The sequence below is a fragment of the Cherax quadricarinatus genome, chromosome 18, assembly GCF_038502225.1.
Source record: "Cherax quadricarinatus isolate ZL_2023a chromosome 18, ASM3850222v1, whole genome shotgun sequence".
NCBI classification, from domain to species: Eukaryota; Metazoa; Arthropoda; class Malacostraca; order Decapoda; family Parastacidae; genus Cherax; species Cherax quadricarinatus.
In genome coordinates this window covers 32,883,071-32,900,238 of record NC_091309.1, presented here as the reverse complement: position 1 = coordinate 32,900,238, position 17,168 = coordinate 32,883,071, and the positions used below count along the sequence as shown (strand labels likewise).

Below are 17,168 nucleotides of genomic sequence, written 5' to 3'. Positions count from 1 at the left end.
GAGAGTAAAAGAAAGGAGAAGAGAGTGGTGAGAGAGTGCAAAAGGAGAGCAGATGATAGAGTGGGAGAGGCATTGTCAAGAAATTTTAATGAAAATAAGAAAAAATTTTGGAGTGAGTTAAACAAGTTAAGAAAGCCTAGGGAAAGTATGGATTTGCCAATTAAAAACAGAGTAGGGGAGTTAGATGGAAAGATGGAGGTATTAGGTAGATGGTGAGAATATTTTGAGAAACTTTTAAATGTTAAGGAAGAAAGGGAGGCGGTAATTTCATGCACTGGTCAGGGAGGTATACCATCTTTTAGGAGTGAAGAAGAGCAGAATGTAAGTGTGGGGGAGGTACGTGAGGCATTACGTAGAATGAAAGGGGGATAAAGCAGCTGGAACTGATGGGATCATGACAGAAATGTTAAAAGCAGGGGGGATATAGTGTTGGAGCGGTTGGTACTTTTGTTTAATAAATGTATGAAAGAGGGGAAGGTACTACCTGGGGATTGGCAGAGAGCATGTATAGTCCCTTTATATAAAAGGAAATGGGACAAAAGAGATTGTAAAAATTATAGAGGAATAAGTTTACTGAGTATACCAGGAAAAGTGTACGGTAGGGTTATAATTGAAAGAATTAGAGGTAAGACAGAATGTAGGATTGCGGATGAGCAAGGAGGTTTCAGAGTGGGTAGGGGATGTGTAGATAAAGTGTTTACATTGAAGCATATATGTGAACAGTATTTAGATAAAGGTAAGGAAGCTTTTATTGCATTTATGGATTTAGAAAAGGCATATGATAGAGTGGATAGAGGAGCAATGTGGCAGATGTTGCAAGTACAGTGGACCCCCGCATAACGATTACCTCCGAATGCGACCAATTATGTAAGTGTATTTATGTAAGTGCATTTGTACGTGTATGTTTGGGGGTCTGAAATGGACTAATCTACTTCACAATATTTCTTATGGGAACAAATTCGGTCAGTACTGACACCTGAACATACTTCTGGAGTGAAAAAATATCGTTAACCGGGGGTCCACTGTACATGGAATAGGTGGTAAGTTACTAAATGTTGTAAAGAGTTTTTATGAGGATGGTGAGGCTCAGGTTAGGGTGTGTAGAAGAGAGGGAGACTACTTCCCGGTAAAAGTAGGTCTTAGACGGGGATGTGTAATGTCACCATGGTTGTTTAATATATTTATAGATGGGGTTGTAAAAGAAGTAAATGCTAGGGTGTTCGGGAGAGGGGTGGGATTAAATTATGGGGAATCAAATTTAAAATGGGAATTGACACAGTTATTTTTTGCTGATGATACTGTGCTTATGGGAGATTCTAAAGAAAAATTGCAAAGGTTAGTGGATGAGTTTGGGAATGTGTGTAAAGGTAGAAAGTTGAAAGTGAACATAGAAAAGAGTAAGGTGATGAGGGTATCAAATGATTTAGATAAAGAAAAATTGGATATCAAATTGGGGAGGAGGAGTATGGAAGAAGTGAATGTTTTCAGATACTTGGGAGTTGACGTGTCGGCGGATGGATTTATGAAGGATGAGGTTAATCATAGAATTGATGAGGGAAAACAGGTGAGTGGTGCGTTGAGGTATATGTGGAGTTAAAAAACGTTATCTATGGAGGCAAAAAAGGGAATGTATGAAAGTATAGTAGTACCAACACTCTTATATGGGTGTGAAGCTTGGGTGGTAAATGCAGCAGCGAGGAGACGGTTGGAGGCAGTGGAGATGTCCTGTCTAAGGGGAATATGTGATGTAAATATTATGCAAAAAATTCGAAGTGTGGAAATAAGGAAAAGGTGTGGAGTTAATAAAAGTATTAGTCAGAGGGCAGAAGAGGGGTTGTTGAGGTGGTTTGGTCATTTAGAGAGAATGGATCAAAGTAGAATGACATGGAAAGCATATAAATCTATAGGGGAAGGAAGGCGAGGTAGGGGTCGTCCTCAAAAGGGTTGGAAAGAGGGGGTAAAGGAGGTTTCGTGGGCAAGGGGCTTGGACTTCCAGCAAGCGTGCGTGAGCGTGTTAGATAGGAGTGAATGGAGACGATCTGTTGGAATGTGAGCAGGGTAATATTTAGTGAAGGGATTCAGGGAAACCGGTTATTTTCATATAGTCGGACTTGAGTCCTGGAAATGGGAAGTACAATGCCTGCACTTTAAAGGAGGGGTTTGGGATATTGGCAGTTTGGAGGGATATGTTGTGTATCTTTATACGTATATGCTTCTAAACTGTTGTATTCTGGGCACCTCTGCAAAAGCAGTGAAAATGTGTGAGTGTGGTGAAAGTGTTGAATGATGATGAAAGTATTTTCTTTTTGGGGATTTTCTTTCTTTTTTGGGTCACCCTGCCTCGGTGGGAGACGGCTGACTTGTTGAAAAAAAAAAAAAACCTGCATCTTTTGTTATACTGCCTCTGTCATTATTTTGCACATGTCTCCTCACTACACATTTTGTTTTTGTAAACTTTGAATTTATTCAGCTTACTTAGTCTTTCCTGATTTCATCTAACCCCCACCATATAAAGTATCTTATTTTCCATATACACCATCTTATTTCACCCAATATAGCATTTTATCTCACTACATAAAGTACCTCCATCCACCACCTATTATTCTATCTCCTCTGGTATTTTCCAGTACCTTCCTTCACAACAATCACATGTTCTCCACATAATTCTTATCACTGGTCTTGCCTTCATATACTCCAATAGCATATCTCTTGGCTTCCTCGGTAGTAGGGTGGTAGACAGTAACCGCCCAGGGAGGCACGACTGTCCTGCCAAGTGAGTGTAACTGTTTTACATGATGGTAGGATTGCTGGTGTCTTTTTTCTGTCTCATAAACATGCAAGATTTCAGGTACATCTTGCTACTTCTACTTACACTTAGGTCACACTACACAAGCATGTACAAGCACATAAATACACACCCCTCTGGGCTTTCTTCTATTTTCTTACTAATTCTTGTTCTTGTTTATTTCCTTTTATCTCCATGGGGAAGTGGAACAGAATTCTTCCTCTGTAAGCCATGCATGTTGTAAGAGGCGACTAAAATGCCAGGAGCAAGAGGCTAGTAACCTGTTCTCCTGTATACATTACTAAAGTTAAAAAGAGAAACTTTCATTTTTCTTTTTAGGTCACCCTGCCTCGGTAGGATATGGCTGGTTTGTTGAAAGAAAGAAAGAATACTCTCTCCATGTGTATGTAAAGTACAAGATTTAAATTACATCTGAGAATATCTGCCACACAGAATGTTTGATAATTCAGTGAGAAAAGTTCATTCTTCTGTGCTCTCAGCTTTTACAAACCATCTTTGCATTTTTTATTATTATTTTTTTTATTAACACACTGGCCGATTCCCGCCAAGGCAGGGTGGCCCAAAAAAGAAAAACTTTCACCATCATTCACTCCATCACTGTCTTGCCAGAAGGGTGCTTTACACTGTAGTTTTTAAACTGCAACATTATCACCCCTCCTTCAGAGTGCAGGCACTGTACTTCCCATCTCCAGGACTCAAGTCCAGCCTGCCGGTTTCCCTGAATCCCTTCATAAATGTTACTTTGCTCACACTCCAACAGCATGTCAAGTATTAAAAACCATTTGTCTCCATTCACTCCTATAAAACACGCTCACGCATGCCCGCTGGAAGTCCAAGCCCCTCGCACACACCCTCTTCCATACATTTATTAACCCTTTGACTGTTTCCGACGTATAAATACGTCTTACGAGCCAATGTTTCTGACGTATTTATACGCATAAATTCTAGCAGCTTCAAATCAAGCAGGAGAAAGCTGGTAGGCCCACATGTGAGAGAATGGGTCTCCATGGTCAGTGTGCACCATATAAAAAAAATCGGGGAGCCAGTGGTGCATTGTGGGAATGCCATTTCAGTTGTCCTTTTTCAGCATGTCTAGTGGTAAGAAATATGTGATTCCCCAGCAAATCTGGGACTCTTCTCTTCCCAAGTGATGCTCTAACACAGATGGAAGTGTCAGTGAAGATCAATTTCATGATTTGGAGGAGTTTGAGACCAGAAGCAATGGAGGAGGAGGAGGGGGAGGAGGGGAGGACGAGGAGGAGGAGGAGGAGGAGGAGGAGGAGGAGGGAAGGAAGAGGAAGAGGAGGAGGAGGAAGAGGAGGAGGAGGAAGAGGAGGAGGAGGAGGAGGAGGAGGAGGAGGAGGAGGAGGAAGAGGAGGAGGAGGAGGAGGAGGAGGAAGAAGAAGATGTAATAATATTGTTCCCTTGAAGCAAGAAAAAAAAAAGTCCACCCCATGACAGTGACAAGATAAGGGGAGATAACATCTGATAAGAGCTGACTTTGATGAGCGTAAAGGAGGGTAATATTACATGACCATCGCCCTCCCTTTGTTTTTGCTGGTACACAAACATTTCTGTCTGTCTATTTGTCTGTCTGTCAAGCTCCCTGTCTGTCCATCTAGCTCTCTGTCTCAGAGAGAGCCACAAGACTGTGTCATCACGTTTACTCACATCTTCAAGCAGAGTATAGCACTTTGTCTGGATTTCTTGGGTTATCCTAGGTAATTTACACTATGTATACTTGTATTTATGTGTACCTGTGAGACAGAGATAGGCAGACAGATAGAAAGAGAGACAGATTGAAAGATATAGAATGAGGGAGAAAGATAATTAGATAGAATGGAGGAGGGGAAGCAGCATCCGACCCCATTATTTTGACAGGCGGTAGGGGGAGTGACTAATGAGACAATATGTCACTTTGACAGCTGCCGACTTCTGACTCAAAACAATTATAAGCCACACACTCGCACACATGATGATGATGATGATGATGATGATGATGATGATGATGATGATGATGATGATGATGATGATGATGATGATGATGATGATGATGATGATGATGATGATGATGATGATGATGATGATGATGATGATGATGATGATGATGATGATGATGATGATGATGATGATGATGATGATGATGATGATGATGATGATGATGATGATGATGATGATGATGATGATGATGATGATGATGATGATGATGATGATGATGATGATGATGATGATGATGATGATGATGATGATGATGATGATGATGATGATGATGATGATGATGATGATGATGATGATGATGATGATGATGATGATGATGATGATGATGATGATGATGATGATGATGATGATGATGATGATGATGATGATGATGATGATGATGTTTGTTTGTTTTTGTAAACAAGTTTTGTAAACAATATATTGATAATTATGTTTGTGTGCTTATTGTGTTGTATACAACGAGTGTATATATATACATTGCACCTTACTTTGGTCTCATAGGCCACATAAGTTATGTGAAAAAATAAAATAGTGAAAAAAACAAAAAACCTTCAATTACAAGTAAACTAAAGTTTACCGGGTGAGCGGCAGTCGCCGCTGTTGCCATACGCGGCTCATTTTCTGCAAACTTCACGGCTCTATATCTCGGTAAGTACCGATGGCAAAAAATTTTTTTTTTTGGACTAAAACACTCAGAAAAATAATCTTAACATTTTTATAAGAAAAAATAATTTTTTTTTTTTTGAATATTTGGCGACATAGAATGACAGTTTCAGAGAGGGGCCTGAAACAGTCAAAGGGTTAAATAATTGCACCAACCACTCCAAAACTATATCCCCACCTGCTTTTAACATTTCTATCTTTATCCCATCAATCCTGGCTGCCTTACCCCCCATCATTTTACCTACTGCCTCGCATTATGTACATATTATAAGTATATCTCTCTTCTCTGTTCCCAACAATTTAAATATTTTACTGATTCTAGGCAAGTAGAAAAATGGCCTCTGTACTTTGACATGCTAGTTGGACTGGCAAATAGTACCATCAAATATGATATATACAGTACTGAGTTTTAACATCAAGACAAACTTCTTCAGAATAGAGACATGCTCCAAAAACTGTCTCTGTAGTACATGGTTTAAAACAGAAGGATTCTACCCCAGCCTTACCAGTCCTTCATTCTTGGTATTTTAGTCATGTATAACACAGTTCAGAGGGAAAGGATTCTAACTTGAGCTTTGTATCCCTCTCTGCTATAAAATATTTGCATTTTTTTTTTGTATTTAGCCTTTAATAAATTAGTTAAGACAAGCTACCCTTCCCTTCTTTAGAACAAACCTGATTACTTTTCTTTTACCAAGGGCTATACCAGTTTAGTGCCTCCTAGTAACACTTTCTGAAACTTACAAGTTGATAAACTGATCCTTATATTCCTCTCTGCTATAAGACAACATTTACCTCTTCTCTGTGTAGCCCATAATTTGATATCTCGATCAGAAGCGTAGGTAGAAGTGGTGGCTAAAGCACACATTTGTGCAATGTGAGGAGAGAGAATGTTGGATCGAGAAACATCCACACTCACATCCAGTTCCACTTCCTCTGTTCCTCGGTCTTCTTCTGGAGTTCGTACAGTGCCAGGATTTTTCTGCAAATATTAATACAAAGGTGGCTTTTTCATCTGGATTATCAGGTAAGTACATAACATTTTAAAATAAAAGCAGTGAGACAAGAAGTGAAGGATTTACTTAGGAAATTGGCTATGAAATTATTTACTGTATTATCATACCACAAAGAATGATGAAAACAGTGTTCTGTACAGTGGACCCCGCTTAACGATCACCTCCCAATGCGACCGATTATGTAAGTGTATTTATGCAAGTGCATTTGTACGTGCATGTTTGGGGGTCTGAAATGGACTAATCTACTTCACAATATTCCTTATGGGAACAAATTCGGTCAGTACTGGCACCTGAACATACTTCTGGAATGAAAAAATATCGTTAACTGGGGGTCCACTGTATACATGAACACAAAAACAAGCACTGTAGTATCTGACCATTTCCATGAACAAGAAACAGTTATAACTTTTGCATCTAAAATAAATTTTTAGCAAAAACAGACAAATTTAAAGGAAAATGACAGACTAAAAATTTAAGTTTATAGCAACCACCCAGGGAGGTACTACCGTACTGCCAAGTGAGTGTAAAAAGGAAGCCTGTATTTGTTTTACATGATGGTAGGATTGCTGGTGTCTTTGTCTCATAAACATGCAAGATTTCAGGTACGTCTTGCTACTTCTACTTTCACTTAGGTCACACGACACATACATGTACACGTTTATGTATACACATTCATCTGAGTTTTCTTTGAATTTTTCTTAATAGTTCTTGTTCTTATTGCTTTTCCTTTTATATCCATAGGGAAGTGGAATAACAATCTTTCCTCTGTAAGCCATGCGTGTTGTAAAGGTCAACTAAAATGCCAGAAACAATGGGCTAGTAACCCATTTTCCCATATAGCCTACTAAAAAGAAAAAGAATAAAACCGTCAAAGTAGGATGTTTGAATGTGTGTGGGTGTTGTGCGAATGATAAGAAAGAGATGATTGTGGATGTTATGAATGAAAAGAAGCTGGATGTCCTGGCTTTAAGTGAAACATAGCTGAAGGGGGTGGGAGAGTTTCAGTGGGAAGAAATAAATGGGATTTGGTCAGGGGTTTCAAATAGGGTTAGAGTTAAAGGAGTAGCAATAATGTTGAAGGAGAAGTTATGGCAGGAAAAGAAGGAATATAAAAGTATAAATTCAAGGATTATGTGGAGTAAAATAAGGGTTGGATGTGAAGTGGGTTATAGTAAGCATTTATGCACCTGGAGAAGAAAGTAGTGTAGAGGAGAGACTGATTTTGGGGAATGCTGAGTGAGTGCGTGGAGAGTTTTGAACCTAGTGAGAGAGTACTTGTGGTTGGGGATCTCAATGCTAAAGTGGATAAAAATATTGAGGATGGAGTAGTAGGTAAATTTAGGGTGCCAGGGGTAAACGAAAATGGGGAGCCTTTAATTGAACTATATGTAGAAAGAGGTTTGGTAATAAGTAATATATATTTTATGAAAAAAGAGGATAAATAAGTATACGTACAAGGTATGATATAGTACGTAATGAAAGTAGTTCGTTAAATTATGTATTGGTGGATAACAGGTTGATGGGTAGGCATCAGGATGTACATGTTTATAGAGGGAAAACTGATATATCAGATCATTATTTAGTTGTAGCTACAGTTAGAGTAAGAGGTAGATGGGACAAAAGGAAAATGCCAACAGCAAGTTAGAGAGGTGAAAGTGTATAAACTAAGGGAGGAGGAAGTTAGGGTGTGATATAAGCAACTACTGGCAGAAAGGTGGGCTAGTGCAAATATGAGTAGTGGGGAGGGTTGAAGTTTTAAAAATGCAGTATTAGAATGTGGGGCAGAAGTTTGTGATTATAGGAGGGTGGGTGCAGGAGCAAAGAGGAGTGATTGGTGGAATGATGAAGTAAAGGGTGTGATAAAAGAGAAAAAGATAGCTTATAAGAGGTTTTTACAAAGCAGAAGTGTTATACGAAGAGCAGAGTACAGTGGTACCCCCGAGTTACGAACTTATTTCATTCCAGAATGCTGTTCAAGTGCCAATACCGAACGAATATGTACCCATAAGGAATAATGTAAATTAGATTAGTCCATTTCAGATCCCCAAAAATAAAAATACACTTATAAAATGCTCTTATACAAACACATTTACATAATTGTTCGAATTGGGAGCAGTTCGAAACTTAGGGTACCACTGTATATGGAGAGTAAAAGAAAGGAGAAGAGAGTGGTGAGAGAGTGCAAAGGGAGAACAAATAATAGAGTGGGACAGGCACTGTCAAGAAATTTTGCAGAAAATAAGAACAAATTTTGGAGTGAGATAAACAAGTTAAGAAAACCTATGGAAAGAATGGATTTGTCAGTTAAAACAGAGTAGGGGAGTTAGTAGATAGTTAGTCGATAGGGAGCTGGAGGTATTGGGTAGATGGCAGGAATATTTTGAGGAACTTTTAAATGTTGATGAAGAAAGCGAGGCAGTAATTTCATGCACTTGGCCAGGGAGGTATAATATCTTTTAGGAGTGAAGAAAGCAGAATGTGAGTGTGGAGGAGGTGCATGAGGCATCATGTAGAATGAAAGGGAGTAAAGCAGCTGGAACTGACGGGATCATGACAGAAATGTTAAAAGCAGGGGGTATACAGTGTTGGAGTGGTTGGTATTTTTGTTTAATAACTGTATGGAAGAGGGGAAGGTACCTAGGGATTGGCAGAGAGCATGTATAGTTCCTTTATATAAAGGGACAGGGGACAAAAGAGATTGTAAAAATTATAGGGGAATAAGTTTATTAAGTATACCAGGAAAAGTGCATGGTAAGTTTATTATTGAGAAAATTAGAGGTAAGACAGAGTAGTATTGCAGATGAGCAAGAAGGCATTAGAGTGGGTAGAGGATGTGTAGATCAAGTGTTTACACTGAAGCATATATGTGACCAGTGTTTAGATAAAGGTAGGGAAGTTTTCATTGCATTTATGGATTTAGAAAAGGATAGGGAAGCAATGTGGCAGATGTTGTAAGTGTTGTAAGTTAGTAAATGCTGTAAAGAGTTTTTATGAGGATAGTGAGGCTCAGGTTAGGGCGTATAGAAGAGAGGGAGATTACTTCCCAGTAAAAGTAGGTTTTAGACAGGGATGTGTAATGTCACCATGGTTGTTTAATATATTTATAGATGGGGTTGTGAAGGAGGTAAATGCTAGGGTGTTGGGGAGAGGGGTGGGATTAAATTATGGGGAATCAAGTACAAAATGGGAGTTGACACAGTTACTTTTTGTTGATGATACTGTGCTTATGGGAGATTCTAAAGAAAAATTGCAAAGGTAAGTGGACGAGTTTGGGAGGGTGTGTAAAGGTAGAAAGTTGCAAGTGAACACAGATAAGAGTAAGGTGATGAGAGTATCAAACAATTTAGATAAAGAAAAATTGGGTATCACATTGGACAGAGGGAGTATGGAAGAAATGAATGTTTTTTTATATTTGGGAATTGACGTGTCAGCAGATGGGTTTATGAGGGATTAGGTTAACCATAGAATTGATGAAGAAAGAAAGGTGAGTGGTGCATTGAGGTACATGTGGAGACAAAAAAACATTATCAATGGAGGCAAAGAAGAGAATGTATGAAAGTACAGTGGTACCAACACTCTTATATGGGTGTGAAGCTTGGGTTGTAAATGCTGCAGCTAGGAGATGGTTGGAGGCAGTGGAGATGTCCTGTCTAAGGGCAATGTGTGGTGTAAATATTATGCAGAGAATTTGGAGTGTGGAAATTAGGAGGTGTGGAATTAATAAAAGTATTAGTCAGAGGGCTGAAGAGGGGTTGTTGAGGCGGTTTGGTCATTTAGAGAGAATGGATCAAAGTAGAATGACACAGAGCGTATAAATCTGTAGGGCAAGGAAAGCGGGGTAGGGGTTGTCCTCGAAAAGATTGGAGGGTGGGGGTAAAGGAGGTTTTGTGGGCGAGGGGCTTGGACTTCCAGCAAGCGTGAGTGAGCATGTTAGATAAGAGTGAATGGAGACAAATGGATTTTGGGACCTGACGAGCTGTTGGAGTGCGAGCAGGTTAATATTTAGTGAAGAGATTCAGGGAAACCGGTTATTATAGATTTAGATGGGCTTGAGTCCTGAAAATGGGAAGTACAATGCCTGCACTTTAAAGGAGGGGTCTGGGATATTGACAGTTTGGAGGTACTTTTAAACTCTTGTATCTGAGCACCTCTGCAAAGATGGTGATTATGTATGAATGAGGCGAAAGTGTTGAATGATGATGAAAGTATTTTCTTTTCTAGGGATTTTTTCTTTTTTGGTCACCCTGTCTCAGTGGGAAAAAAATTAGTATTATTACTATGACATTAAGACTAGAGGCCCACTCTTAGTGAACGAGTAACAAAGGCATGTTTATATGCTATGTAATGAGTTTCTTATAAAATTTTGAAGAAAATATCATAGACGGATTAATGAAAATGTCTATATTAACATACAATAGGACATTTAATGTGCCCAAGAGTGAGTCATGAACATATGAGCGGCCTAGGCAAACGTGTCTGTTACCAACGATTTCTGAGCAGATGTACGAAACCTGGGGGGAAATTTCACCAAAAAAAAAAAAAAAAAAAAAAGTGCTCGAAATCCAAACTGTACGAGTTCCGCACTGGCCGAAAACCAGGGGTCCACAGTATTATTATATTAATTATTATTATAATGGGGAAGCACTAAACCCGTAGGATTATACAGTGCCTGTGGGAGGGAGGGGATGGAAGGTATTCAGGCATAATTTAGGGAACTGGAGCACAGACACAATTCCCTTGATCATGAGCCACTCACAAGTGTCATGGAACCTCCCTTGAGGGGGGGGAAGCTCACAACCTGAATTTTGGCTCGTATCCAAGAGCAAAAAATTGACCGAGCGACGGCTCATATCCTGAAAAACTAGCATCGTGGGGCACTCGTAAGCAGAGGTTCCACTGAGTACTGGAGTATGCAGCACCAGTATGGAACCCACACCTGGTCAAGCACATCAAGAAATTGGAGAAAGTGTAGGTTTGCAACAAGACCAGTCCCAGAGATAAAGGGTTATGTCCTATGAGGAGATGTGAAGGGAATTCAGCTTGGGGTAAAGGAGGTTTTGTGTGCGAGGGGCTTGGACTTCCAGCAGGCATGCGTGAGCGTGTTTGATAGGAGTGAATGGAGACAAATGGTTTTTAATACTTGACGTGCTGTTGGAGTGTGAGCACAGTAACATTTATGAAGGGGTTCAGGGAAACCGGCAGGCTGGACTTGAGTCCTGGAGATGGGAAGTACAGTGCCTGCACTCTGAAGGAGGGGTGTAAATGTTGCAGTTTAAAAACTGTAGTGTAAAGCACCCTTCTGGCAAGACAGTGATGGAGTGAATGATGGTGAAAGTTTTTCTTTTTCGGGCCACCCTGCCTTGGTGGGAATCGGCCAGTGTGATAATAAAAAAAAAAAAAAAACTGAATAAAGGTAGGGAAGCTTTTATTGCATTTATGGATTTAGAAAAGACATATAATAGAGTGGATAGGGGAGCAATGTGGCAGATGTTGCAAATATATGGAATAAGTGCTAAGTTACTAAATGATGTAAAGAGTTTTTATGAGAATAGTGAGGCTCAGGTTAGGGTGTGCAGAAGAGAGGGAGACTACTTCCCTGTAAAAGTAGGTCTTAGACAGGGATGTGTAATGTCACCATGGTTGTTTAATATATTTATAGATGGGGTTGTAAAAGAAGTAAATCCTAGAGTGTTCGGGAGAGGGGTGGGATTAAATTATGGGGAATCAAACACAAAATGGTAAGTGACAAAGTTACTTTTTGCTGATGATACTGTGCTTACTGGAGATTCTAAAGAAAAATTTCAAAGGTTAGTGGACAAATTTGGGAATGTGTGTAAAGGTAGAAAGTTGAAAGTGAACATAGAAAAGAGTAAGGTGATGAGGGTATCAAATTATTTAGATAAAGAAAAATTGGATATCAATTTGGGGAGGAGGAGTATGGAAGAAGTGAATGTTTTCAGATATTTGGAAGTTGATGTGTCAGTGGATGGATTTATGAAGGATGAGGTTAATCATAGAATTGATGAAGAAAAAAAGGTGAGTGGTGCATTGAGGTATATGTGGAGACAAAAAAATGTTATCTATGGAGGCAAAGATGGGAATGTATGAAAGTATAGTAGTACAGTGGTCCCCCGCTTTTCGTAGTTCCCGGCAATCGTAAAATTCGCCAATCACAGGGGTATTTTCATATAAACATGGACTCGCTTTTCATAGGTTGACTCGTGAGTCGTAGTTCGTCCGGGACGCGTACCCACGGTGTGAGCCGGGGCGGCAGCCAGTCTGGCATTGTTTACCAGTGAGCGAAGGTCCCCTCACGTGTTCCAGCGAAATATTTCATAATATTCCATTTATTTTAGTGCTTGCAAGTACTAAATAAGCTACCATGGCTCCAAAGAAAGCTCCTAGTGCCAAGCCTGTGGTAAAGAAGGTGAGAAATACAACTGAATTTAAGAAAACCATCATTGAACAACATGAAAGTGGTACAAGTGTGGCCGAAATGTCCAGGATGTATAAGAAACCCTACACAACCTTATGTTCCATAGTGGCCAAGAAAAAGGAAATAAAGGATGCTGTTGTTGCAAAGGGAGTAACTATGCTGACAAAAATGAGATCACCAGTACTGGAAGAGGTTGAGAAGTTATTATTGGTGTGGATAAATGAGAAACAATTAGCAGGAAATACTCTTATGACTTCGATTATTTGTGAAAAGGCTAGGCAGTTGCATGAAGATTTGGTAAAGAAACTGCCTGCAAATAGTGGTGAAGTGAGTGAATTTAAGGCCAGCAAAGGCTGGTTTGAGAGATTTAAGAACCGTACTGGCATACACAGCGTGGTAAGGCATGGTGAGGCTGCCAGTTCGGACCACAAGGCGGCTGAAAAATATGTGCATGAGTTCCAGGAGTACATAGAGGCTGAAGGACTGAAACCTGAACAAGTGTTCAATTGTGACGAAACAGGCCTCTTTTGGAAGAAAATGCCAAAGAGGACCTTCATTACACAAGAGGAAAAGGCAATGCCAGGACACAAGCCTATGAAAGACAGGCTGACGCTAATGTTCTGTGCTAACGCTAGTGGGGATTTCAAAGTGAAGCCATTACTAGTGTACCATTCTGAAAATCCCAGAGTGTTCAGGAAAAACAATGTTATGAGGAGTAAACTGTGTGTGTTTTGGAAGTCTAATAGTAAGGCATGGGTCACGAGGGAAATTTTTGTCGAGTGGTTCAATGAAGTGTTTGGCCCTAGTGTGAAGGAGTATCTCCTGGAAAAGAAATTGGATCTCAAGTGCCTGCTAGTAATGGACAATGCACCTGCTCATCCTCCAAACTTGGATGACCTAATTTTCGAGGAGTTTGGGTTCATCACAGAAAAGTTCTTGCCCCCGAATACCACTCCTCTCCTCCAACCCATGGACCAGTAGGTTATTGCAAACTTTAAAAAACTCTACACAAAAGCAATGTTTCACAGGTGCTTGACTGTGACCATAGACACTCACTTGACCCTAAGGGAATTTTGGAGAGAACACTTCAGCATCCTCCACTGCATAACCCTTATAGGTATGGCTTGGGAGGGAGTGACTACCAGGACTTTGAACTCTGCCTGGAGAAAATTGTGGCTAGATTGTGTTGACAAGAGGGATTTTGAAGGATTTGGGACTGACCCTAATGAGCCTATGTCTGTTGTAAAATCAATTGTGGCACTGGGGAGTTCCATGGGGTTGGATGTGAGTTTGAAGGATGTGGAAGAATTGGTGGAAGACCACAGTGAAGAGCTCACCACTGAGGAGCTGCAAGAGCTTCAGCAGGAAGAGCAACACATCGCAGCTCAGAATCTTGCTGCAGAGGAGGAGGAAGAGAGATGGAAGAAGGTGCCTTCTTCAGAAATTAAAGAGATTTTTACTATGTGGGGTAAGATGGAAAGCTTTATGGAGAAACATCACCCTAACAAGGTTGTTGCAAGCCAGGTTGGCAACATGTACAGTGACAAAGTCTTGGGCCATTTTAGGGAAGTGTTAAAGAGACGCCAGAAACAGAGCTCTCTCCACAGTTATTTTGTGAGACAGGACTCCAATGACTCTCAAGGTGGTCCTACTTGCATTAAGAAACGGAGAAGAGAAGCAACCCCAGAAAAGCAAATGGTACCTGAGGTGTTGATGGAAGGGGATTCCCCTTCCAAACTATAAACAATCCACTCTCTTTCCTCCTCCAGTCTCCCATACACTAAGAAGAATCTCCAATAAAGGTAAGTGTTATGCTGTTAATGTTTCATTCATCATTTCCCATTGTATTGTTTATGTACTACATGTATATTTCATGTTAAAAAATTTTATGTTTTAATACTTCTGGGTGTCAGGAACGGATTAATTGTATTTACATTATTTCTTATGGGGAAAATTGATTCGTAAATCGTAAATTTCTTTTATAGTAACGGCTCCAGGAACGGATTAATTACGAAAAACAAGGGACCACTGTACCAACACTCTTATATGGGTGTGAAGCTTGGGTTGTAAATGCTGCAGCGAGGAGGCGGTTGGAGGCAGTGGAGATGTCCTGTCTAAGGGCAACGTGTGGTGTAAATATTATGCAGAAAATTCGGAGTGTGGAAATTAGGAGAAGGTGTGGAGTTAATAAGAGTATTAGTCAGAGGGCTGAATTATTATTATTATAATCAAGGGGGAAGCACTAAACCCGGAGGATTATACAGCGCCTGGGGGGGGGATGTGGAAGGCATTCAGGCTTAATTCGGGGAACTGGAGCACAGATCCAATTCCCTAAATCAAGAGCCCCTCACCAACATCAAGGAACCTTCCTTGAGGGGTCAGAGGGCTGAAGAGGGATTGTTGAGGTGGTTTGGTCATTTAGAGTGAATGGATCAGAGTAGAATGACATGGAGAGCGTATAAATCTGTAGGGGAAGGAAGGTGGGGTAGGGTTCGTCCTCGAAAAGGCTGGAGGAGGGGGGTAAAGGAGGTTTTGTGGGCAAGGGGCTTGGACTTTCAGCAAGCATGTGTGAGCGTGTTAGATAGAAGTGAATGGAGTCGAATGGTATTTGGGACCTGACGAGCTGTTGGAGTGTGAGCAGGGTAATATTTAGTGAAGGGATTCAGGAAAACCGGTTATTTTATATAGCCGGACTCGAGTCCTGGAAATGGGAAGTACAATGCCTGCACTCTAAAGGAGGGATTTGGGATATTGGCAGTTTGGAGGGATATATTGTGTATTTTTATACGTATATGCTTCTAAACTGTTACATTCTGAGCACCTCTGCAAAAACAGTGATTATGTGTGAGTGAGGTGAAAGTGTTGAATGATGAAAGTATGTATTTTTCTTTTTGGGGATTTTCTTTGTTTTTGCGTCACCCTGCCTCGGTGGGAGACAGCCAACTTGTTAAAAAAAAAAAAACTGGAGAACAGAAGGGAAAGGGGTAATATGATAATGTGCAAAATACAATGGACCCCCAGTTATCAGCCAGTTCAGTTATCGGCAAACTCTGTTATCGGCGCCCAGTTATCAATCATTAATTCGGTTATCGGCCATTTGGGAGGCATCCATCCGCCGGCTGGGGCCGTTTGCGAGTCAGTTTAGCTTTGTCTCTGGGCGAGTGAGAAAGCTTCTGCTCATTCATCCCAACATTTTTGCTATAATCCATTGTTTTTTGTGGTTATTGATTGAGTACAACTGCAAAATAAGCAACCATGGGCCCAAAGGAACACGTTACATAGTATATGAAAACATGCAATGTTTATATGCGATGTATATTTAATAATAATCACTGGTACATTAAATGTCTTATTTTACGTTAATATAGACATTTTCATTAATCCATCTATGATATTTTCTTCAAAATTATATAAGAAACACGTTACATATCGTGTAGCATATAAACATAGCATATAAACATGCAATGTTTATATGTTATCGAGTGGAGAGTGGGATGGAGAGTAAACATTATGTTTTCTCTGATGCAGTGTCAGAGAAAACTGTGAATCTGGCGACTGGCGCAGTAACCGCCCTTCATATGCATTTGTTTACAATTCTTGTCATGAATTATTCATTACTTCTCCCTTTGTTTTTGATGGCATCTAAAGGTAGTTGTTAGAAATGATTAAACTCAGTGAATATGATAATATGGCTGTGTAGTGTAATAATATGGTTGTGTATTGTAATATAGCTGTGTAGTGTAGCCCAGGGGTGAGGGCTACATACGTGTACTGTACCTACATCTGCTGCTACCTACACAGACTTCCTACAAATCAATACTACTCACCTCTTGCCCTACATTAAGACTACAAATATTTTAAGGTTAGTAATGAATGTACTGTAGTAGTAAATGACAGATTAAAGAGGTGTGTGCAGTGTGGACTAGGGTGCAAGCTTTTGTAGAGAAACGCCACCCTGACCAAGCTGAAACAAGCCATATCTGCAACATGTTCAGTGACAAAACCCTGTCCCACTTCAGGGAAACCTTAGAGAGATGCCAGAAACAGACCTCCATGGACAGATTTGTTGTGAGGCAGGGGTCCAGTGACTCTCAAGCTGGTCTTAGTAGCATTAAAAGACAAAGAAGGGAAGTAACCCCAGAGAAGACTTTGCTACCTAAAGGCTTCATGGAGGAGGATTCCCCTTCCAAACATTAACTCCTCCCTCTTTCCTCTTCCCTATCTTCCAGAAGCCAGCATTAGCCTTCAG

At 40.2% G+C, this 17,168-nt stretch overlaps 1 protein-coding gene across 1 annotated transcript in view; it reads right to left on the bottom strand.

Annotated features, from left to right (window-relative positions):
* oaf (out at first) overlaps window positions 1-17,168 on the bottom strand; it is a 42,538-nt gene that overhangs the window by 15,387 nt on the left and 9,983 nt on the right. Inside the window, exon 4 of the mRNA XM_053777827.2 lies at window positions 6,263-6,449. Coding sequence (XP_053633802.1) covers window positions 6,263-6,449 — 187 coding nt within the window. The remainder of the gene's footprint in view (window positions 1-6,262; window positions 6,450-17,168) is intronic.